Source organism: Grammomys surdaster, unplaced genomic scaffold (genome assembly GCF_004785775.1).
Source record: "Grammomys surdaster isolate TR1022 unplaced genomic scaffold, NIH_TR_1.0 271, whole genome shotgun sequence".
NCBI classification, from domain to species: Eukaryota; Metazoa; Chordata; class Mammalia; order Rodentia; family Muridae; genus Grammomys; species Grammomys surdaster.
The window spans coordinates 3,312,713-3,338,137 of record NW_021604712.1 but is presented as its reverse complement, the minus strand read 5'-3'; the positions used below and the strand labels follow the sequence as shown (position 1 = coordinate 3,338,137).

The window sequence follows — 25,425 nt, the reverse complement described above, 5'->3', positions numbered from 1 at the left end:
AAAGATATCTGTACTCCCCCTGAACACCCACGCTCTGGTTTCATCCCCTTCCCCACGTCCTGCCTTTCTGTGTTTATAATCCTTGTGTGAATAAGTAAAAATTATGATTTGTTCTAAAAAAATAAATTAATTAAAAAAATAAAAACGATTTGAAAAAAATAGGAATTCTATACTATGTGATAACATATATCTGTCTATTTTTCAGTCCAAAGATACTAAATCCCAACACTATGGCAAAGGGAAAACCAGAAAATTTTATTTTACCATACTTGAAACATTGGCAAGAATTTTAGAAAAATCACACACAATGTTCCTGTGTTTTCTAAGTGTGACCAAATTGCTAATGGGATGGCTTCATTGGTAAGATCTCCATTTTTCTTTTTTTTTTTTTTCCTGAATGTTGCTAGACAATTAAGCAAACTTTTATTGAAGCTTACATTGTGGTACAGAAATACATTTCAGCTGATTAAAAGTCCAACACCAACAAAGAGAAATTATGGCACCAAAACTTCCCCGTCTGTAACTACACTAGACCAATAGTCCACCTACAGTCTCTTCCCTAGGCTTCGTTCCACACAAACCTATGCAATTTTCAACATTAGAATTCTTAATTTTGTAAGATGAGTGAAACAGACCTCAAGCCAAAATCTACTGGGTTACAAAATCCAGCTTAAATAAGCACTGGTCCTCCAAATAGCAATTCAAAATAAGTGCTGTGCTCATTACAGAATCAGACCGATAAAGCTGACCGAAAGCTTTCCCAATGAAGCATTCAATCAATGCTTGCTTTGGAGTGAAGGATATCTAATGTTGGATTTTTTTTCACTGTAGTTTGGGCATCATAGAGCCTCTTGCCTTCCTGCCTCCTTTCTCAAGTTGCCTATATCGACTCTGCTGCTTTCTGGGTACCAGAAAACCCTAGTGGAAATGGTCTTGCATTTGCTTTCCAAACTTTCTAGAGAAAAATGTTTGATGTGGCTTCTTGCAATGGGCATAACTTTCAATTACCCTAGCCCCTTTAACTTATAAAACATGTCAACTATTCCTGAGAGTTATGAAATAGTTATATAAAAGATAAAAACTAATAAATTGCTATGGTTTGAAAATGATGATTTTTTTTAATTCAATCCACACCAAATCACTAAGATTAAGAACTATATGGAGGCTCGATTGGCAGGATCAGACAATTTATTTTTATAAAATAGCTTTAAAAATCACTGTTATTTTTTAGTACTTTATGTAGTTGTGTGTTATTGTTGTTGTTTTTAAACAAAAACACAAAAGAAAACAACAAAAATCAGCAAAACCCAGAAACATCAGATCTAGTTTGGGTGTTAAGACACACAAGGGAAAGATAAAACAAGACATACAGTTTTGAAACTATTTTTACTTCTTTCCAATATTAATGTTCTCAAGTAGAAAGCTGCTTTCTTTTAGAGCTATGAAGAACACTCATCCACCCTCTTCCTGCTGTCTAGGAAGCCCACATTGCTTATTCTCAAACTGCAGATGTGATGCATGCAGAACTGATTTGATAAGATTTTCCTATCTCTGAAATACATGTGAAAATGAATTACACTAAGCAATACCCACTGTAGTTTAACGCATCTAGACTATTGCCTTGTTGTCTGGGATGCCATTTAACAAGGCTGTGGGGAGGCTAACAGTGGTTGGCTCCACTCTTGAGAAATATAGAGTGGGAAGATTTTTCATCTTTATTGCTCGGAAAGATGATGTCCTCCCTTGTGGAATTAACAGAACTTACCTTGCTTTTGTACCTCTGCTCTCCCAGTTTTAACTGGACAAACATCTCTGTCATGTTCCCTCCTGAGACATTCTTCCCTTCCAAGAGAGTTATACTTATAATCCCATTCCAGAGTTGGTTCTTCCGCAGGGACTCTGAGAGGCGTAGGTTGCGGATCAAGGAGGACTATGAATGAATAAATAAATAAATAAATAAATAAATAAATAAATAAATAAATAAATAAATGTTGGTTGCTCTTCAGAGTGAGTCTGGCAGACACAGACACAGGAATTTCAGCCCTCTCCTTTCCAGTCTGAAGTTCTTTAGGCTTGGGAGAAAGCATTAGTATTTCTTGGTTTTGTAAATCCATGCTCCCCGTTCTGTGAGTTGCTTTCACTGTAAGCAAAAGATAGATGCAAGCAATGTGGGGCTTGAACTCTGGTCTGTACACCCACTCTGGTGAGCTCTTCATAGAATTCCTTAAACTTGACTTTGGCTGTTTGGCTACTTTGAAGGGGGAGAAAGGCACTTTTGGAAACAGAGCACTACGAGACAAAACAGCTCTGCGGACTTAACAATAATGACTGTGAATTTTTTTGTCTATCACATTTAAATTTATCCTGTGTTCCCCTCATTGGTCAGGCTAGTATTTTAAAAAGCCCCATGCCAGTGAGAGGAGCCATGGTTCAAAGTGTAGCTTATAACGACCTAGCTGGTCAAATAACCTGTGTGGATCTAGAGGCTGAGGTGAGGCCAGGTGGGATGCAAAGGAGAGTATAAAGTACATTTCAGAGTCGCTAAAGACCAGAAGAATTACGTAATTGAATTTGTTGGGTTTTTTTTTTTTTTTTGCCTAAATGATTTTATTTGTATATCCCTTAAACACAGAAGACAAAAAATCTATTACAAAATGCTAAAGATGATGGCTGCACTCTGTCTAATCCCCACTATGTACATTTTCAGCTCCCACAAAATTAAATGGGATAAGCTGGAGAAACAATCTCCATGCCCTCACTCACTACATTTGACTTTCCACCGATCTCATTCCAGCCCTCCCTTCATCATGTCTTCCTACAACATTTTAGTGAGAAATCCATATTTGTTTCTATGGGATCAAAATGCCACTGTGACGCTCAACAAAAGCAGCCATCCTCCCTTTAGCATTGCGCAGAACCCCGTGGGGCTCTCCTTGGACCCATCTCTCAGTGATCTCTTCATCCTCAGTTGTTTTGAGTTAGGATTTCCACCTGATCCACGTGCCGCATTTAGTTGTCAGACTTCATCTCCAAACTCTGCTTGATAGGTGAATTAGAACGAGCATATATTTTTCTTTAGAGGAAAGGATCCCTGGACTGAAGAATGTAAGTATAATTGAGCATCAGAACAAATCAATGCATTGCTAACCTTGTGTGGCTATTTCTACCATCTGCTTACTCTGTCTTTGTGGTCATTTAGACCTCAATTTGCTTAAACACCAGGCAGTAACAACTTATCCTAATGAGTAATAAGTTAGGTTCATATTACTAACGTATGAGCTTACTTGATACAACTCTGTCACTCCATCATTCTCAAGAAATGATGGATCAGTGTCACTCTGAGTATTTTGATGAAGATTATGTGTTAACACTAAAAAAAAAAAAAAACATTACTTTTATGGAAGGATGTACTCCCAACTTTTATCCATGATGATCATAGTGATTTTCTTTCATGCATAGGAGTGCATGTATGTGTATGAGAGAAAGAGAGAGAGAGAGAGAGAGAGAGAGAGAGAGAGAGAGAGAGACAGAGACAGAGACAGAGACAGAGACAGAAAGAGAGACTAAATGGAAAAATAATGAAAGAGGAGAGAAACACTTCTCCAAGAAGACAAAGATTATCTCTTAACCCCTAATGATCATTTGATCTTCTATACAGTATATCCAATAATAAGAAATGCAAAATAGTATAAATGAGATGACGTTGCTAAAATCACATTATTACAAAAGCAGCACACAACACAGATATGCATCGATGTGTAGTTTCACCTACAGATATACCTACAAACAAACACAGAATATTCGCTTACACTTTTTATAGCTTTTTGAGTGCATGAGTTGAAATGTCTGCCTTTAAAGAAAAAAAATGAGATTTTTTTGATTCATAAGTCCTGCTGTAATCCTCTTTTGCTGTTTTTTTTTCTTTCTTAAAAGTTTGACTCCTAACCAACGAACTAAAGCATGACCTGTCCCACAGCCATGCTTCAAAGTTCCGACAGATATATTCCTCCCTCAACACTGCAACTATTTCAAAATCCCTTTTATAAAATGGGGAGTAATGTCCACAAAGGATCAAAGGGCATCCTACAGTCTGGCAATTGCCTAAGAAAAATGGCAACATGTTCATGAAATATGCCCTAAAATAATTTTGCAGTGCGGTATGTCCTAATTTCAAATTGGATGTTTACCTTGGAAAGGCCTCTATCTAAGTTGTCTATAAAGCAGCCCCACTTAGCTCTGTGAGCTCTGTGAAAATGGAATCCAAAGCTAGTTATTAAGGGGGCTGGAGATGGGTTCCATATGGCAGAACAGCATGGGAGGGCAAAGCTGAGGCCTGCATCAGGCAGGGCTTGGCTGAAACTCCTGATCTATCCATGGACACTCGTTGTGTTACAGCATAACATCTGGATTATGGCTTGTAATGTCCCTGGGAAATATCCTCTTTCCATCAAAGCCTTTATCTAGCTCCGTCGGACTTTGAACATTTTAGTATTTAACACAGTCATGTTTGATCTGATAGACTTGCTCATTCACTGGCCAAGTTTTCGTCACCCCCTCCCACCCCCTGACAAAGGCAGGGTGGGAGAAGAGAATTATTTATTGCATAGTTCGCAGATAGGGAGGAAAGTAAGACTTTTATTCTACTCATTTGACCTTAACAAACATTTTACTCGCAAACCCCACATCTATGTACTTGTGTGTGTTCTAAAGACATTCTTTATACTTTCTTCAGCATTCCTTTCTGAAGAAAGAGAGAGACAGACAGAGACAGAGACAGAGACAGAGACAGAGACAGAGACAGAGACAGAGACAGAGACAGAGGCAGAGGCAGAGGCAGAGGCAGAGGCAGAGGCAGAGGCAGAGACAGATGCAGAGACAGACGCAGACAGACAGACAGACAGACAGATCCAGTGTGTGCTCTACTGCACAGCCAGGTTAGTGAAATATACTCTGTTCTTCAAACTTTCACCCCACAATAAATCGACTCATGGGCACTCACTCAGTTAGCTGAATACTCACTCGGGTTTTCATGTCTCTGTCCCTCCCTAGAAGAGAGATTTGTCATCTTAATGCAGCTTGGAATTTGATAGGCAAGGAGGAAATGACCCATCAAAGGGAAAACCCACCCCACCTGAGCTGAAACAAACACCAGCTGATAGAGAAAAGTTTCTGGGTCCTGACCCTAATTCCTCCCCCAGACAGGAGGGATAAAATATAGTTCATCAGGGTTCTGTTATTTTCCTCCTTCCTCCCCAAGGATCAGAACCTTTTAGTATTTCTATGTGATCCATTCATCTCTCTGTGTCTGGGCCCCCACTCCCTATGAACAACACTCATTCTTCTTAGAAGGAAAAAGTGATGTTCCTTGAAAGCACATCCATCAGTTATTAATAGAAAAAATAAAGTCAGGGTGTGACCCGCAGCTTATTAAGCATACTGATTTTCATGCAAATGAAACAGCCTCCCCCACCCCAATGATTTCTTTACTTATAAGTCACCATAACCCCACACCCAGAGCTCAACTTCGAGAAAGGGAGTCTATATGCTACAGGGACTTTTGCCCACTTTGAAGAGGATCCAAGATTCATTTCAGAATCTCACAAGGTTCTCAACGTGAATACATTTACACAGGGTTTATAGAATGACTTGCAGCCTGGGGACACCCAAGGTTGACCATGATGTTAGGAGTTAGGAGCGAGGTCTGTGGCCATCCATCGACGGCAAGACTACAATTCCCTCCAAGCTCCAGAATGGAATGTGCAAATAGATACCAGAAAATAAAAGAGAAGAAACAAAAGGAGAAAGAAAAGGGAATGAAAGATGCAGGAGGATAAGGGTCTAGAGGGATGCTTCACAGCATGTGTTTCACAAACATGCAGACAGAAGCTTGGATCTTCCAGCTCAGCACCCACATAAAAAGACCGGCACGACCATGAGTATCTGGTTGCTAGCAGTATAACTGTAGACGGTGAAAGGAAAATGGCTGGAGCTAAATTGCCAGCCAGTTTAGGTCAAATGACTAGCCCCAGGCTCAGGGAACCACCCTTTCCTAAGGAATAAGACAAAGATTGATAAGGCAGGATAGCCAAGAGTTTCCTCAGACCTACTACACACACACACACACACACACACACACACACACACACACCACCAAACATATATATAAATACCACACAAAATAAACAAACAACGAGTAAAGATCAAAAGCAGTGATGTGTACAGACAGGGAACCTGCAACATAATATACAATCCATTAATTTTTTAGGTGACAGCAATGTAAGAGTCTAGAGTTGCCAACATATTCTATATACTCATTATGGTCCTAAAGTCTCTGTGACAACACAGGTAGCCAACAGAAGCCAATGCACAAAAAGAAATTAAAAATTCAACCACCATTGTCCGAAAATTGACTAGCAAAGTGGGGCTCCACCTCTGTGGACCGTTCCCTTGCAAAGCTGAAGAAAAGCAACCAGCCTATAAAAGCCTTCACTGAAATATTCCTTTCAAGTGGTTTCAACATGTAAAACTACTGCTTCCTGTCAACAGCTTTACAGCACAGTGAGAGCAGATCCACACATGCAGGGACCCAGTTTCTAGAACAGCCCCTCCTCTGCAACTCCTTATATCATTCAAAGAGGGTCCTGGGCCATAAAATCCTCAACTAAGCATACAAAGAAAACTTTCTACATTTCCCACACATACATGTACATGGAAGATGAGCTTTAATGTCTGTACATCTACATGTATCAAAAGCTCCAACGATACAAACACTGTCTGTGTCTAGAGTTATAAAGGTGCTATCTTCATCTTCTTAGTTATAGGAAAATATCACTCATGTTTTATATGTAAAAATAAAAACTAAATTAAGAAAAGATGTAAGAAATAGACTAGTACTGTATGTGGTCAATGATTCTCTAAATTTGGGACAAGAAAGATACATATTCCATTATTAACAGAGGATGAAGAAAGTGCATTTAAACTGAGCATGGTGGAGCATGCCCATAATCTCGATCCTTGTGGGGGAGAGGGGAAGATACGGAGGTAGGTTAAGCAGTATATGTTTGAGGCCAATTTCATCTATATCACAGGTTCTAAGTTACTCACTTACATTCCAGGACAGCACTCCTGCTATAAGATAATGATGCTCCATGACAAATTTTGGCGCAAGACTGAGTCTAATGCTACTGAGGACACAGATATGGTCAGATGCCTAGGAAAATGGTGTCCTAACTCTCTGCCCCAGAGCACAGAGAAGCTTACAGAGCTCTTGCAGGTTGACAGCCTGACCTGAACCTGGCTGCAGCTTCCAGAAAGCAGGAATATCCCAGAAGTCACTCTGCCTTGTTTCGTGTTAACCGTAGCTTCTTAAAAGGCAGCAGAAGAATCAGGGTTGAAACACTCAGCGTGAGTCTATGGAGGGACGCAACTAGACTTACAGAGGGCAGACAGCAAATAGACAGAGACAGGGCAAGGGTGGAGCTCAGTGGTAGAGCGGTAGAGCGCGTGTTTAGCCTAAGACCTGGAGTTCTATTCCTAGCATCAAGAGTTAACAACAAAGAGATAGAGGAAAGCGTTAAATGACCGATAATATTTGGAGAATAAGACAGAAATACATAGATCCATAAGATTTAAATATAAACAGCACACATGCACGTGCACACACACAAACAGAGAGAGAGAGAGAGAGAGAGAGAGAGAGAGAGAGAGAGAGAGATATTTATGAACAAAGATATATATGGCAGTATGAACATATAATTCCAAGCTCGTAGTTTAACCCAAAAAAGCATATAGTGCAACCGTGTTACTGTGAGCGGACATTGAAGGACATGTTCCAATGGAAGTGAGCAAATGAACAAACCGGAAAGCATAGCACGCTGCCCACCAGAATGTGTCAAGAATGTTTCTTCGTGTACCAGGGACTCCTTCACACTATTCCAGGCTCACAGACCAATAAGACATGGGACGTTGACATAGAGAAATGTGTATGATAAGACCTGTTTATCCAGACAGTCAATGGAGAGGCACCATTTGGATAGAACTGGTTCTCTTTTTTTCCCTAACTACAAACAGAAAAGCAATCATTAATCTCACTCCTCTTCCTGGGTGAGACTTGGTCATAGGACAGCTCGAAAAAGACAAACAATAGACAGGCAGGCAAGCAGGCAGGCAGTCAGGCAGACAGGCAAGAACCCCTTAAAATTTTTTCACTAGCCTCCCCCAGTCTAGGCTCTTCTATAGCAAACAAGCTTTGTGCCAATTTCTCTCCCCTTACTGAGCCAGCTGGAGCACAGATGATTAGGAGGAACCTAGAAAGTGTAGCCCACAGTGCTCAGGCTCCACAATAACACACCGAAACTGCAATAAAAGTCTACAAAGTCAAAAGGGCCAAAAGTTGGCACTACTAGTCAAGTAATTTCATAACAGACGATAAAAATCTTACACTAGTGTGGGTCCTCTCTTATCAAAGATAGCTGACATATTAATATGTGAATCAGAAGGTCAAAAAAGAGATGTGGGAGGGTACATACTCATCCCAGTGAAAATGCATGGAAGGCACAGGAAATCCACAGCTAAAGGAACATGTGTTCAGACATCTTTACAGACCAGATGAGGAGAGCCTCTCCCCACAACTAACTAACTCTCTCTCTCTCTCTCTCTCTCTCTCTCTCTCTCTCTCTCTCTCTCTCTCTCTCTCTCTCTCTGTGTGTGTGTGTGTGTGTGTGTGTGTGTGTGATGTGCATGCATACATGTGCATGCACGAAGCAGAAAGGGAGAGAGAGAGAAACGGAGACAGACAGAGAAAGAGAGAAAGACTAGAGCTATAAGCTGTCTAGGCACCACCATGGATCTGCTACCCCTCCCTCCCCGTCTCTAGTTACTGTTGGGTCCCCTCTTGCATTAAACTGTCTGGTGTTCAGAACTGCTGTGAGTATTCGTACATAGAGCTTCAGCACGCACCGCAATACACCCAAGAAAGTCTTGGAGCAGCCCTGGCCACACTGGCTACTGCACAGCAGAAATGGAACATGAAGTAGATGCCGGTCTGTGATCTATTATATAAAACCCCGATTTCTCCATTCAATGGTCATTTTAAAAGATTTTCTGGATGGAAGCTAAGCCTATCTTAAAAAAGCTGTCCTTCTGTATCTATCACATTGAAATCTAGGGCAAAATATCAAAGATACATTTTAAAACATGCCACAAAGACACTTGTACTCAGGAATATTTGAGGTAACCCAAAAATACAAAAGTTGTGGAGAAAGAGAAGCAATCGTCTAAATAAAGGCATTGTCAAAATCCGATGGAGGTTAAAATCCCTGTTACGCGATCGGTAGCACTGAAGTATATTTTTCTATATTCGTAGCCAAGTAATCTTCATATCAGACATTTTCTAACGTTGAGTATAATATGAAAATCCTAAGAAAGACAAAGACGTTTATACGAGTTGGAGAGCTGGTTAAGGAGCTAAGAGCACTGGCTCTTCTTCCACTGGTTCTCAACCTTCCTAACACTGCAATCCTGTAATACAGCTTCTTATGTTGTGGTGAGCCCCAATCATCAAATTATTTTGTTGCTATTTCCCTGCAAATTTTCCACTGTTATGAGTCGAAAATTATCTGATATGTGACTGTCCTGGGGGTGGTGACCCACAGGTTGAGAATCACTCTTCTAGAGCCTCCAAGTGGAATACTGAGCATCTACATGGAAGCTCACAGCCATCTGTAACTCCAGTCCTCGGGGATCCAACTCCTTCCCCTGGACTCCAGAAGCACCAGGCCTGCATGTGCTATACAGATACACATGCAACAAACGTTTATACATACAAATACTTTTAAATAATTAAAGACATTTGTGGTTTAAAATATCAAAAGGGATATGATCAGAGAATTTTGTCCATGTCTATACTGTTAATGGCAGTGGGTGTATAATTGTCGAGTAATTCTTCTTCATAAGACAATTTATAAGCTATCTCAGTGTCTTCCTTAAGATGCATACTTCCCAATGCACAGAAAGTAACATCACCATTAAGTGTTCACCAATATGTAATCCTCATGTCTCACACATGAATATCTCTCATGTTCATCAAATGTTTGCTTGTCTGGAATGTTACTAACATGTGTACTAGCTTTGGGCATTTATTACATTCCTCAGCCCAGCACACACTGAAGTCAAAATTCCAGAAAGTAAGAGAAAAATAAAACCCACAGCTCAGTCTCAACACATAACTCGGTTGTATCTATATATAAATACTGCTCTCTGGATCCTCTGTCCCCTTCATATTTTTGATATCTTTATCCAAGCCGTCGACATTTTTCCTACCCCTCTTCATTCCTTTGGCCATTGTTCCATAACCTTTCCTGTCCTCCCTAGACTCCAATATTCCCCAGGCTCACAATTTCTGTTTCTCGCCTTTATGTTCTCCCACAAACTGCCAGTGCTCTTCCACAGACTGAAGCTCCCTAAGTAAAGATGGTTATTGATGTACAGTACCGGTGTTTTAGTGCAGTAGCCGAATCAATAAAGGAGAAAATACTGCTTTGTCAGGCTTCACCAAGGCATTCTGGGAAACTTTACTGCTTTGGGTGGTTACAGCAACTCTTAATACAGAGAGCGAGAGCTGGACTCCCTTCTGTGGTGAGAAATGATGTTCTCCTACCCTCTAGTGACTGTATAGGAATAAGGCAAAGGGGGAAAATGCCTGAGATCACAGCACACCATTGTTATCATGCCCCCTTCTGTGTCTGAACATGGACCAGAAAGCAGGGAACCTAGTAAGGTAGGAAGGACCAGTTTCCTTTTCATAATTCTGTTAACATGTTTAAAATGCAGAAAGATATACTGGAATCGATGTGTGCTATCATCACTAGCACTACTGATTTCTGAAGGAAGAGAGTCTTATTGACTCTCTATGTATTTCCCTGTCTCTCGGACTCTGTGTTTCTCCCTCTTCTCTCTGTTTCTCTCTGTCTCTCTCTCAAAAGTATTAAGAATTCTTGATTTGGATACAGACTTCATATTTTATAGTCAACTAAGATATTGTACACTTATAATTAGAAATTGCATGTGCACACACACTCATGCTTATTTAAGTGATTGACTGAAGAACCTCTTTCTTACTACAGGTATGAATTAGCTCCAACATTCTGAAATCAAATTTGACAAAGAGCCTAAAATATTACATCATTTAACTAGAATTCTACATCTCTTGATAAAGGAGCAAGAGTTGCTAACTTAACTTAAACATACTTTGGGGGGATTACTTTTAGAAAATTTTCCCATTTAATTACCTAGTTTGTAATTTTTTAATTTATTAACTTAATAAAAGAATAAATTCAGAACCCTTTCCGTGGCATTCCTTCTAAACTGTAAAATATCATGCAATAGGTTAGATATATTAATGATCTATAACCCACCAGCACTTCATGAAGAAATATTTCTACTTAACAATTAAGAAGTAGTCTTGAGCCAGAAGATATGACTGAGACATATAAAAGCCTCCACGGAATCTGCCTGTCTTCAGCACGTGGTCCCTGAAGCATTCACATTACCTTCTTATGGCAAATAACTTCCTAAAGGGACAGCAGCTAACTGTGCCACAGTCTAAGTGCTCCAAGCTTAATGAAGTGTAAAATTCTAACATGCCTGGTACATATAAAATGTCACCACTCAAACAAGCACAAGTTCCAACATCTGGTCATGCCCTAACTTAATGAAACTCTAAAGAAAGGTCCTGTGCTTTTTATTTATTAAAACAGTAAAAAGTAAAGAATGCTGTTACAAATCAAATCTGGGCAATACTACACACACACACACACACACACACACACACACGGATGTATTTATCAAAAACATGAAGTTTCATCCAAATTGTATAAAGACAAAAACAAACAAATTTACCTTGCTGGCACTTAACCGCTTCCGATTTGACCAGCGCTTCAATGTACAGTGAAGATACCAAAATGAAAGAGAGAAACATTGCATCATTAATAATGTGATCAACCTACTTGACATTACATATAATGTAGATTATATTTCCATTATTACTCCCAAATCTGAAAGTTAGCGTTACCCATCACCCCTTCCCCATTAAAAAAAAAAAAATAAGCTCATGTAAAAAATAAATTAGAAACAAAGAAATATCACATTAAGGTGGCTAGACTAATCATTTCCTCAGAGTATTCAGAATGGATCACCCTTGGCAGACAAATACCATTTAATCTCAATAAGTACATTTTTTAAACTAAATGAAACAGCATAATTTCATCTTCAAAAAGGGGAATATCAGATTTCTTCTACTGACAGCGTTTAGGGAGCACTGTAAAACTGTTTGTAAATTCTTAACTAATGTCAGTTCATGTTTAGGTCATCCATAAATTTACTTAATAGAAAACATAATTCTATTATTTTCAAAGGTTAAATCTTGAAAGTCAACATAACAGAAAAGAATGCAGAATTTATGCCACATGAAAATCTGGTATTTTGTAAGCTAAATAAAAAATACTAAAAAATACTCTAGAATCATTATTGTCCAATTAAATTAATTTAGTTGATCAAGCAAATGTGTGAAGAAAGAAAAAAGAGTTGAGGGCCAACACATTTCACACTGTTCTTTTTCTGATCCCTCCTTTGTCCTGAAAAGGCTGCTCAATTTTCTGTATGGTTGAAATTTTCTTTCAGAAAAATTCTCTTCTCCCAAGTCAGTTTCCAGTACCACAATGCTCTGCTCTGGCTGGCTCACTAGCTTCCTGTTTGTTAAAATGTGGCTAAACTCATGATACTGCAATTAAATTCTGTATCTAACCAAGCTGACCACCACATCAACTATAATGCTCAATGAATAGGAACAATGCAGGCAAATGGCATGGCTACTTTGCTAGTGTCACCTCAATCAAGGGGACACCTGAAAAAGAATAACCATCAAGAGAAATTCATTTCCATTTCACTAGTAGCAGCTAGCACAGAACAGGGGGACCCATAAGGCTCTCATTAATACTTGTCCTGGAGAAATGGTGACTTCATCATCATGTATCTGACCATAGTGACAGGTGCTACAACTAGGCTTTAAAATAAAATATTCTGGTATTTTCCTAATAAAAGATCAAGTATTATTTTCACTTAATCCAATTACTGAAATTCATGGCAACCTCAAAGGGGCAAAAAGCTACTAGATCTTCTTCTTCTTCTTTTTTTTTTTTTTTTAATAAATGCTTCTTGATTTGCTGTAGCAACCACAGAAGATAAAGATAAAACAGGTTAGGCTGTTAACATGATATCTATCTTACTATAATGCTACAAGCTACCATATATGGAATATTTCTATTAGGCCTGGCACCCATAGTTGATCATGCCATGATCATGCCAATTCCCATAATAGGACCCCCTTACTCTTACCCATACATGAAGGAAACACCTCAGAGAGGTTAAATAAGCCTGTAGACTTGAGTCTTGGTAGATCTGGGAGCCAAACAGACAGTTTGTTGACAAAGCCCGCAATGCTAATTATGATCCTACTCTTCTCCAAGAAAAGGGAAGCACGGTTCTCTCTCTTGGCCTTCCAGTCAGGGCCAAGTTCACCATACTCAGATATCTAGCACAGACACAGGCTGCACATCTTAAGAATGTTATTGTCACTTTGGTTCTAAAGCCAGAAAATGTGGCTCACTATTAGCAAGAAAAATGGGTACAAAACTGAGAATCTGAGCCAGAACTCCTCCATAGTTTACACATTAGCAGAAAAATATATAAACCAAGAATACTAATTACATAAATCTACTGCACTCCAGGACCGAGGGCTAGTCCACATAAAAACCCCAAGTAAAAACACTTTTTATTATCAAGTTAATATTAATAAAAAGATTTTTTTTCTATTTAGTATACCCAAATGGACTGTGATAGTCCTGTAAGAGAAAAAACTATGTACGGTTCATAATAAATCATCCCTCTATTATTGACCCTTTGGTAATGCTTAGATCAATTGTATAAAGCAAAAAAGGAAATTGTAATGCAAAGTAAATGAGACAGGCAGTCCTCTGTGTGATTCTGTTTTCAGAGTCTATATGATACAACGTACAGTTAGTTTCTACTTGGCATAAGGAGAGCACACAAGTAAGCAGAAATTCTAACAGCCTCGACAGAGGAGGCAGCGAGCAGGGCGCAGATATGAAGAGGGGCCAGGCTAAGTTAGACGAAGACAAAGCGTACTCTTTGAACCTTGAAAAGACAGAGTTCGAGGTGCAACCCAAGTGCAAACCTACGCTGCCCCTCACGTTAATTGCTCAGCAGTGTGAGATAAATTAAAGTCAAACTGCTATTCCTTTAAAACTCCAAATGTGGTGATTCTGAAATGCGGTTGAAATGCAATACGATTGCCGAACAGAGGTCTAGCGAGATGTATAAACATTCAAAAGGTGCAGCCATTTCCGTGGGAGAAATCAACTTCACAAAAGCCACCAAAGAAATGGGAAAAACACAACGGCTGTTAAGTGTTGCACCATGGACACCTGGTTCTAATACTTATCCATATCACATATTAATTTAGCCTCTCACCCACCTCAAGCTACCCGACACCTACTATATACTTGGATAGTGGATCTAGGGGCACAGATTCTGAATTAATCACAACAGGATGAAAAAGAGGCTAAAGAAAAGTCCCAGATAGAGGGGGCAGAGAAGACAAGGCTCGTTCTCATCCTACCGACAGTTTTATTGAGGTCCCAAGTGTGTATGTTAATTTACATGTAGAATTTTAATCTGTCATTTTTTTTAAGTAAATGATCTTAAGGAATTCAAATTTTAAATCTAATGTTTACTAGACGCTCTGACAATTGAAAAATTCTTAGTATACTTTTTCCTATTACTTTAAGCTAGCTTCTGGGACTTTACTAGTAAATTAGTTATAGTCTTCATTATGAAATAAATTTCAACAGAAAAGCCTAACCAATAGCTAAAATGAAGACTATTTACTTTAATTTAGAAGGTGTTATTAGAAGCCTAGCTGTGAACAGGCTTCAGATTTTCATATTGGATTCTATGCAGGTTCGAATGTAACACAAATATTCTTTCTCTTGTCACTCCTTTAGCTTGTTTTTAAATCTTTCAGTAAATTGTAATCAAACATATTGTGTTCTTATTTTAATTATTGGAATTATAATGTGCAATTCATGAATATGAAAATGAGATTATAATTTTCATCAGCATGTTTACTTATAAGAGCAGACTTTCTATCTTTTTTTTTTCAGACTTTCTATCTTATCTTAACAAAATCGAATGCTTCACTGATGGTGCAGGCATCGCTACTATATGGTGTGCTAATGAGAAATTTCCCTGTGGTAGATGAGAGGACATTAACATTTGCATTTTCACAATCAGGCACCCGGTGGAAAAGTCAGCAGCTAAAAGCAACAGCAAATAAAGAAGGCAAAAGCCCTTGACGTGTTGTGTAAGTGGACACTTGATCACCTCAGAATCCATGATGTAAATGTTAAATTCTGGGAACTGATTGTGTCACTGAGTATATGAAAGTTGCCCAAAATCTAAGAATGACTAAAGAGAAACTCTGATGACAAAGAAAAAGTATACTTCCAAGGGTTTGTTTATCCAAACAAACATTCTGGAGTTTCATAGCAATCCTAACCATACCTTAAGTCAGCCAGGTAACTTCTTACTACCTGGGTTATCTATTCAGTGGTTGATGAGAGAGAATATACATAACCACACACTGAAACTTGATGCAAATATTTTACTTCTCCCCCTTAATGTATGATTGGCAGTCACTCTGTCTGTTGGCCAGTCCTCAAAAAGCCATCACCGTGGAGCGTTTAAACAGAAAAGCCCACACTTACATGCCTCTTGAAATCACCCTGTTTTACAACTAGGTTCAAATTTAACACAATTACTCCCATGTCGTCTTCTAAACTGTTTGGATCTTCCAATTTTAAAATATGTTCAGTAGTCCTGTAAGCAAAAACACAGCATGTGATTGGTAAGACTAATTGGCAATAGGACATAAAAGTACATACATCAGGAACGTACAGCAAAGGCCCCACTACCTCTGCAGAAGGACTGAACATGGTGAGGTGTTTGTGGGGAACAGGATGTAGATAGACATTTGGTAAAACTAAATTTTCTGGGGAAAAAAAAAAACCTCTGGTATTATCAAACTTAACATTGATTCACTAATCTTCTTGTTCCACCACCAAAAAAAAAAAAGTATAAAAACATATGGTTAAATTATGGACCTCAATATTTAAAAAAAATAATCTAAATAAGCACCATTTAATATGAACGTGGGTTTCCCCTAAAACTCACTGATAATGATTCAAGGTAAAAATACAGTACCTGTTAAGTTCAAGATCCCTGAGGACGACAAAAGCAGAACCCATGAAATCAGACTTGGTTAAGTCTCGGTCATAGACCTAGAAAAGGGTTTGGGCATTAGCACACAGGACAGTTCAAACCGGCTAGGTTCATCCCATTCCTAACACACAGAATAGGCTGGGAACTCCAAAATCCATCTTTTAATCATTACAATAATTTGCACAGTGAAGTTGAAGAAAGATATAGGCAAGCCAATACAGAGGAATAAGTTACCTATTTTGCCAACTGTGCTCAAAACAAAAGCAAAAAAAAAAAAAAAAGACTTTTGAAGCAGTGGTCAAATACAACAAAATATTACACACTATGGACTGTTTCTGTAGTTTAATTGGCCTCTCATTAAAACTTAGCATGTTTCATGGTGAGCAAATCTGCCAATTAAATAGAAATTTGCTAACTATTGTACAGCCATCCTATTCTGTGCTCAACTCGTACAGTTTTAACCCAGATGTTGGAGTAATTGATGCTTACACCTGGTAGCTTGCAGCTCTATTAAGTACAAAGTTCTTTCTAATGAGAACAGTGTCTACACTTGTCACCACTTCAGGGCCAGTAATAATTCTTCCACACTAAGTAAGCTTAAATATAGCCAATAAGGACATTATTTACACAGTACACCGTGACTTTGGAGCTTATGTCTCTCTCTGATTTGAGGGAAACACAGTCTCATAAAGAGTCTTAAAAAAATTCCTCTTACAGTATTAAGATTTTAATCCAGCCTCGGAAAATAATGGAAGGATTAATTCAGGCAAGTTCACTTTTAAGGAGGCCTGAGAACTACAGAAGAATAAATATTTTTGAAGACAGGAGCCGGTTTGAAAGCGGCCGGAATTATTACCTTCACACGAAGCTTTTGATCAAGGCTTTGTATTGGCAACACAACTATCTCATCCCAAATTGGGTTCAAGTTTTTATATATCACTTTACTTTTGTACAGTGTCTTCCCGTTCAGCTTAAATTTCACATACGGATCGCTCGTGCCTTTAAAAGAAAAAGAGAACAAGACAGAATTTTAAAATACATATAAAAAAAATCTAGCATCTCTATCAAGTCAAGATTCTCCCCACAGTCCCCCAGGCCCGAAGCAAGCCAGAGAACACATGGAGATCTATGCCTCTTTGTGCAGGAATTGGAAACCCTAGAGGTGTCACGGGAAGGGAGAAATGCTACAATTTAAGGGCAAATGACTAATTCCATTTTATCTTTTAGTGGGTGAATTTGAATGGACTCTTTGAGCTTTTTATGTGGTTTCATTGTGCATATGTCACCCCTCAATTGCCCACAAAATAAATTCCAAAAAAAAAAAAATCAAGGCAGTGTCAGGATTCCTAGGGAGAAGCTCATCCCTCCTAGGATCAGCATAAAGTCCATGAAAAGGGAAAGAAATCACTTCCAAATATTTAGCAGATGGTTGATTCAACAAAATCTTATCCCTTAAAATATAATCATAATAAATAAATCAGTCTCTGCAACCACTGATTCAAAAGACGGTGTGAGGGGACCCAGCCTGGAAGCCAGGGCATAGAGATTAAGTCAACAGAGTGGCATTCTTTGCTGCCTCCTCGCACCTGCACTGAAGCTGCATACATTGTCCGCACCCACTGCACATCAGCCAGGCCCTCAGCTGGCCTCAGAGCTGACACAGCTGACCCTAGTGGCCTCTCCTGGGGAGCTTTGAAATGGATGCCAAAGTGAATGAACAATATCCCTGGAGTTGATACAGCCCCACCCCCACACAAGAACCTGATGGTAGACCCTCCTTCACATTTCTTAGATCAAGCAAAATAGGCTTGGAAACAGAATACATGAATTATGTGTTGTGCCTGTGTATTACGTGAATGTGTGTATCATCTAAAGTGCTAAGGAGAGACTTGTTTATCTGTATCAGATCACTGAAGAAACAAGAGAAAATGGGCAATCAGCAGGGAGACAGGGAAGGCCTGTTCAAGATGCTACTAACATCAAACTTGTGAAATTCTGGCTTTGTGGTCCATCGTGAAACCCAGCCTTATGAAGACGCATTGCAAGGACCTACTGTAGAATTTCAGAGCCCCAGACAGGCTCCAAGAATATTCGCTGGAATGAATTTCTGATATGAAAATCAATCCAATACCATCTGCAAATATTATATCACAAACTAATTCCACTACTTTGCTGCAAATGTTTACATGTCATTAAGATCTACCATTCCTTAACGGTCGGACGCATAGGCACCTTTAAAGTTTCCATGTGGCTGTAATATTCAGAAGCATTGAAAGTAAGTGGAATACGTTCCCCCAGCTATTTGAATGGGAGGTGGCCTTGATATCAAACAAGACGGTATACATGCTTCAATGTCAATAGCTTTACTAAAGCAGGAGCTTTCTGAGTTAGCATTCCTTGTGTACAAGGGCACAAACTATAAACAAAGAAATTAAAATAAGATACAGAAATCATATGTGTCTAATTCTACCATCTACAGTTTGGCAGCCTAGGAACAGAAGCCCAGCCTTCATTTGAAGCACATACCCATGCTGAACAGTTCTTGAGGGCTAGTAAAAATAAATGCATTCACAGCCACTCAGTGGAATTCTCACTGGTGAGTGAGCATCTGCTCGCCCCTCCTTCAGCAGCTTGAGAGAACACCTCTGGCTAGTCAGGCCTTAACAATCATCCTGATATATATATATAAAAAAAAAGTGGGGGGAAGCTATAATAAAAAGAGGCCTTTAATTAAATGAAATTGCCACTCTGGGATCAGACCTTCATGCTTGTCAGCGTACTCTCAAAATAAACATCTCAAAACTCGGCCTCTGCGGTGTCACTTTCTCACAGGCAAGGCATACTGGGTAATCCCCAAGCATCTTGACAGCTACATAATGTTCAAACTGTTTCACGGGTGAATGGCGGCAGTTGCATGAAAGAAAATATTAATGTCTGGAATTAATAGGAAAAAAAAAGGACCAGGGTTTACAAAGCCAAACAAGGAAAGAGGGGTGTCAAGTTAGTGCAGTGTTAATTGTTAGAGAAAATTTGTGAGGAGCAGTGTGGGAGGGGGGACTGCATGATGATTTTTTTTTTCTCTTTCTCTCTCTCTCTGAGCCTAAGTGCCTGACTGTCAGGGAAGTGGCATCTCAACTAGGCAGGTTCTGAAAGGGGGGCAGCAGCTCAGGAATGCAACTCCCACATTATACAAATGCTGAGTTGACTCCTGAATGGGTGGACTTTAACCTTCCTCACTGGGAACTTCAGATATCAAAGAGACTCTTATGGTAGTTGGTACTTTTAGTGGAGAAGGAAGCAAGGACTAGAAACCAGGCTGTGCCTCCATAGAGCCCCAAACCAAGACTCTTAGGCCCCAGGGCAAGTCACCTCCCATACTAGACGGACTGCAGCTTCCATGACAGTATGTCTATATGCACAGATTCAACCAACCATGGCCGACAATATATTTTTTAAATATGTAAAATGCACCCTTATTGACCAGACCCTGTCATGGTCATTATTCCACATACAACTATTTACTTATATGGCACTGATATTGTATAATATCTATAGATGAACCAAAACATGAAGAGAAATGCATGTAAGTTATACAGAATTTTTATGATAGTTTACATATAATACCATTCTTACACACACATACATGGCAGTTTATGTAAAATGTTCTATATAAAGGACTGGCATACTCATGGATTATAGAATCTACAAAGGCACTGAAACTAAGCCCATAGAGATCCCTGGGGATGGAGGTATCTGTAAGAGAAACTAGTAGCTGGTCATAATTCCTGCAGCAGAGACACACTAAATCCACCTCCTCAGAACTATTTGGATTGTAGTTGTTCCTTCTCAGGCCCACTAACATAAAGATGGTCACTCTCCCTTTACATGTACCTGTATATCGTGCCACTAGACCACAAATACTTCTGGTCTCTTCCGAGTCTGCTACTTGCTAGATACCCTAGATGTTGCAAAGACATATCAACAAAAGATCCTGCTCTTCTGCATCTGATAGCAAAGCATCCCACGACATAGCATGTGGTCCTGGGGGCTGAGGGTAAAAAGAAATAAAGATGGTGTGGAGTTCTGTTCAACAGTAGGTAAGAAGTGTAGTTCCTACCTCACATGTCAGTGAGGGCTCAAATTAAGAAGGCAAGAATGGAAATCAACCTGGGAGCAAACAGGAACAAAGACTGGGGTCATTGGAGCGGAGGGGAGACCCTCAAAATAATTAGAGTTATAAAGTTAAGCAAGTATTTCAGTGAACCTAGAAATTGAAAAGAAAAAAAAAAGAAAAGAAAAGAAATAGATTACAACATGCTGGTTTTAAGTCAGAAACCAAAGTGCCCTAAACATGTACAATAAAGGCTTAGTTATTATTCTGCAAGAAATGTGGGTGTTTTATTTCCTGTTCAGCCTTTTGCTTTTTTAAGTAAAAGTAACATATGCCCACAACTTTGAAAGGTACGATATGAAACAAAGTCCACATCCTCTTACTGGTCCCTGCTCCCATTTGTCTGGTGTGTATCCATAAGCAGTTTCTTGGGTGTTTTACAGGAAAATATAAGAATCATTTTTAAATGAGTACATTTTTTCTCAAGTAATATTCCGTCAATCTTGAGTCACACCAATAATGTGCACCTCCTGGCTGTGCTGAATCAGTGTAGGCAAGTAGTTGAGATTTTCCTTACTGTGGAAAGGAGTTCAACTGGCAGGGATCCATATCTATCCTGGAATCTCAGTTCTATAGCAAGCTTGTAACACAGGAACTATGACAGAGGCTCCTTCTGGTTCTAATGGACATTATAAAATTGCTTTCAAAAGCTCATCAAACTTAGGGGTAGAAAAGTTGGCTCTGTAGAAAGGAGAGCTTGCTAATCTTGCTGGAGACCCCAATTCTGGTCTCACCATTCATTTGGGGACCCAACACTTACTTCTGGCCTCTGAGAGTACCCACATGCATAGTACATATAGAGACCCACAGCATGATATGAATAAATATAAAATAAATCTTCAAAGCACTTATCAAACTCTGAGCAAACAATGCTTCCATCTCTTTTCATATTTCTTAATACTGAATATTTTAAACCTTTATTTTAATCTGTTAGCAGGTGAGGGGAGAAAAGTCTACCTCTGTCTCCTCTTATCTTCAACCCTTTGAGAGGCTTTCCTGCTGTTGCAACATCTATTTGTGTTTGTCAATCAGCTTGTTGTTCTAATTACTTTTGTTATCTTTTTGTGGGCTCATCGCATCTTCTGGTTACAACTGGAACAAATGCTTTCTTATGGAAATTGCTCACCAACTACACAGCTTGTCAGAATTTATTTAATGAGTTATTACTGGCCATAAGTTATTTTTTGTTTTTATTTAATGAAATTAACCAAGGGTCTGACTTCTGGCTTTGTACTTTCACATCCTGCCTAGAAGCATTTTCCCCCCTTAGCTTTAAGATTTTAAATTAATTCAGCCGTGTTTCTTCCCATTGATTTTTTTTTATACGTTTTCTTTTTTTATACTTAAGTTTTTGGTCCATCTGGAGTTATTTTAGTATGAAGAGGAAGGAAATTTAGGTTCACTCAGGAGGAGAGTAAAGTGATCAGCCAAGTTTTGCACATATAAATCTGACAGCAGCTTATAATTTAGAATGAAGGAGAAAGGGACAAAGCAAGGACACCTGGTAGCTCGGCCTAATGCTATAGAAAAGAGTTGAGGGCCACAGAGGAGAAAGCTGAGCTCAGGCTCTAAGAGCCTCATGCAGGGGGCTGCAGGGGGAGGGGCTCAGTAGTTAAAGTGCCTGCTGAGAAATGTTTTCAGATCCGAGAACCCAGGTCTGTGCAGGGTATACATGGCATCTTATCTTCAGTTCCAGACTGAGGGAGCAGGAGCCGGCATCCCAGAAGAGGCTAATTATATGTATGAGCATTGCGTCTAATTAAATGGCCCTACCAAAGAATAAAGATAAATATTTAATATATTGTATATATATTTATTATAATAGAGAAATTATATTTGTTATAATAAATTATAAATTGTAATAAATAAATATATTTAAGAATATAACATATATAAATAATAAATATATACCAGTATATGTATTTTTTATAATGATATGTTTATATATTTAATAAATTACATATATATATAATATACAAATATATATAAAAAATATATATGTACAGTCATCAATCTGGGGCCTCCAAATTCTCTCTCTCTCTCTCTCTCTCTCTCTCTCTCTCTCTCTCTCACATACACACACACACCATACACAAATGCTTTTAAAAATGGAAAATAAAAAAACAAGTACCCAGACATACTTGTCATCCTGCACAATGAGAGGAGTGTGTCACCAGAGCCATTTGAGATGGCTCCTCCGTGTTCTCATTTGGAGTTTTTAAAACATACAGTGAAATATTAAACCCCATTAACAGGACCAATGAGATGGCCTAGTGAATAAAAGTGTTTGTTGCACAAGCCTGAAGAAATTGGTCCCTAGTACTCTTAGTATGAAGGAAGTGACTTCGAAAATTGTCTACTGACCTACATATATATGCTTCAGCGTGCATAAAAACACACTCACAGACAGTATGTGTATACACATACACACAGAGACACACACACAATAAAAAGATAATAGTTAATAATAGTAAAAAAAATCTCACTAATAGATACAGCAATGTAAATACAACTTAAAACTTTCTCAGAAGGCATTTATAAAATAATATGAATATAGAAAACAATGCTTGGAATCTCTACAAATATAATATTAAATTCATCCATATCTGAACTGGCAGAAAGAAAGGCATATGCTTATGTGTTACACACACACACATACACACACACACACACACACACACACACACGGGGATGCTGAAGTTAGTGCACAAACATCTTGTGAGTAACTGTGTAATCTTGAATAATTCGCTCAATTTCCTTACACTACACTATTCTCCTTTGAAAAGCTAGAAACTACCATTCTCAAAGGATTCCCTTGAGAACAAACAAGCCAATCTACTTTAACAATAGCCGGCTCCAGAAGTTACCAAGAGTGCCACCTCCTCGTAAGGGCTGCTATTTTTAGCAACGCTATTCGGTTAAGTTTAAAAACGGGAGAACAAATAACCATTTATGTAGTTCTAATATCCATTTACTTTATTTTAATGTCCAAGGTAATTCACATGACTAATTCCTTCCTATAAAGTTTCTTGATTGCTATCTCTGAAGGCACAGAATTTTCTATCACCTTCTGTTTAAGGAGATGGGAAGAAAAAATATAATTTTTAATTGTTTATTCAGGAGTTTAGAAATTCCATACACTTAGGAAAATGCCTCAAAAGGATTCTTAGGGATTCTAGAAGGAAATAACTGTGTACAAAATTTAAACTTTTAAATCCCCACGAACATGGGTTTCTTCTCTATCTAAAAATCCAGAGGTCATTCACTGAGTAATTCATACTTCATGGTACTCTGGAAATCTAGTCTGGCAGTATGGGGTCCACAAGTTCTGTCTCTGAGACTGGTAAAATAAAAAAATAAAATAAATAAAAAAATAAAAATGAAAAGCAAGACAACTTCCAGAATAAAAAATAAAATGGGAGGGAACTATGTCAGTTATGACATCTGCATCGGAGCCTGTTTCCAAGAGCAACACAATGGAGCCATACAGACAGAACAACGCCTGCATGCTGCATCCTTAACAGTTCCATTCAGAAACCAGAGGGTACCAGAAAGGAAGCAGTTTCCTCCATCACATGAAAAGGAAGAACCATTTCTTAACAGCATATGAGTTCAGAAGAATCCCAAGCCAGGGGTCTTCCTGAGAGCACAACTATCTGCAGATATGTCCCGGCCCTGGCTACTTCTGTAGACAGCAGCTATCTGCTTCTGGAATCTGCTTTCCTATTTCCAACCCCAGAATATCTGTGTTCTCCTCAATGTTCTACTGTTAGTAAAACACGTTTTGCTAGTGTATCTACCCTAATTGAATGGGAACAGCTTTGCTTCTCTAAGGAGATCACCTATGTATGAAACCTCCAGTGGCCCTTGAGCAAGTTCTGGCCCTGGTTGGAGTTTGAGATACAATGGCCTCAGGCAATGCACAGGTATGTATGGTAAAAGTAAGCACAGATATCCACTTCACTAAATAGTACTTCAGGAATCAACTTATGGAAGAATTAATTATCTGAAAGTCTTGGTTTTATCACAAACTTCCTTTAACTGTTTATGAAAATTATTTAAAAAAAAACCTCTATGAGATAAATAATAGGATTTATCAATGCTGCAGTTAAGTAGGCAGTGAGCATTTATGAGACTATTGGAGACAGTGAGCGTTTCTGACGCCATTGGAGGCAGTGAGCGTTTCTGAGGCCACTGGAGGCAGTGAGCATTTCTGAGGCCATTGGAGACAGTGAGAGTTTCTGAGGCCATTGGAGGCAGTGAGCGTTTCTGAGGCCATTGGAGGCAGTGAGCATTTATGAGACCATTGGAGGCAGTGAGAGTTTCTGAGGCCATTGGAGGCAGTGAGCGTTTCTGAGGCCATTGGAGGCAGTGAGCGTTTCTGAGGCCATTGGAGGCAGTGAGTGTTTCTGAGGCCTTTGGAGGCAGTGAGAGTTTCTGAGGCCATTGGAGGCAGTGAGAGTTTCTGAGGTCATTGGAGGCAGTGAGAGTTTCTGAGGCCATTGGAGGCAGTGAGAGTTTCTGAGGTCATTGGAGGCAGTGAGAGTTTCAGCCATTGGGAGGCAGTGAGAGTTTCTGAGGTCATTGGAGGCAGTGAGAGTTTCTGAGGCCATTGGAGGCAGTGAGAGTTCCTGAGGCCATTGGAGGCAGTGAGAGTTTCTGAGGCCATTGGAGGCAGTGAGCATTTCTGAGGCCATTGGAGGCAGTGAGCGTTTCTGGGGCCATTGGAGGCAGTGAGCGTTTCTGAGGCCATTGGAGGCAGTGAGCGTTTCTGGGGCCATTGGAGGCAGTGAGTGTTTCTGGGACCATTGGAGGCAGTGAGAGTTTCTGAGGCCATTGGAGGCAGTGAGCGTTTCTGAGGCCATTGGAGGCAGTGAGAGTTTCTGAGGTCATTGGAG

The 25,425-nt window shown here is 39.2% G+C and overlaps 1 protein-coding gene across 3 annotated transcripts in view; it reads right to left on the bottom strand.

Annotated features, from left to right (window-relative positions):
• The window catches only part of Mctp2 (multiple C2 and transmembrane domain containing 2), a 225,234-nt gene that overhangs the window by 133,708 nt on the left and 66,101 nt on the right, over window positions 1–25,425 (bottom strand). For 2 of the 3 annotated variants that reach the window (XM_028776708.1, XM_028776709.1), the window contains exons 5-9: window positions 17,213–17,355; window positions 16,339–16,415; window positions 15,843–15,954; window positions 11,899–11,934; window positions 1,766–1,930 (exon numbers count right to left, since the gene is read on the bottom strand). In XM_028776708.1, coding sequence (XP_028632541.1) covers window positions 1,766–1,930; window positions 11,899–11,934; window positions 15,843–15,954; window positions 16,339–16,415; window positions 17,213–17,355 — 533 coding nt within the window. Of the gene's footprint in view, window positions 1–1,765; window positions 1,934–11,898; window positions 11,935–15,842; window positions 15,955–16,338; window positions 16,416–17,212; window positions 17,356–25,425 lie in introns of those variants that run through there. The other variant, XM_028776710.1, reaches the window with a different exon arrangement.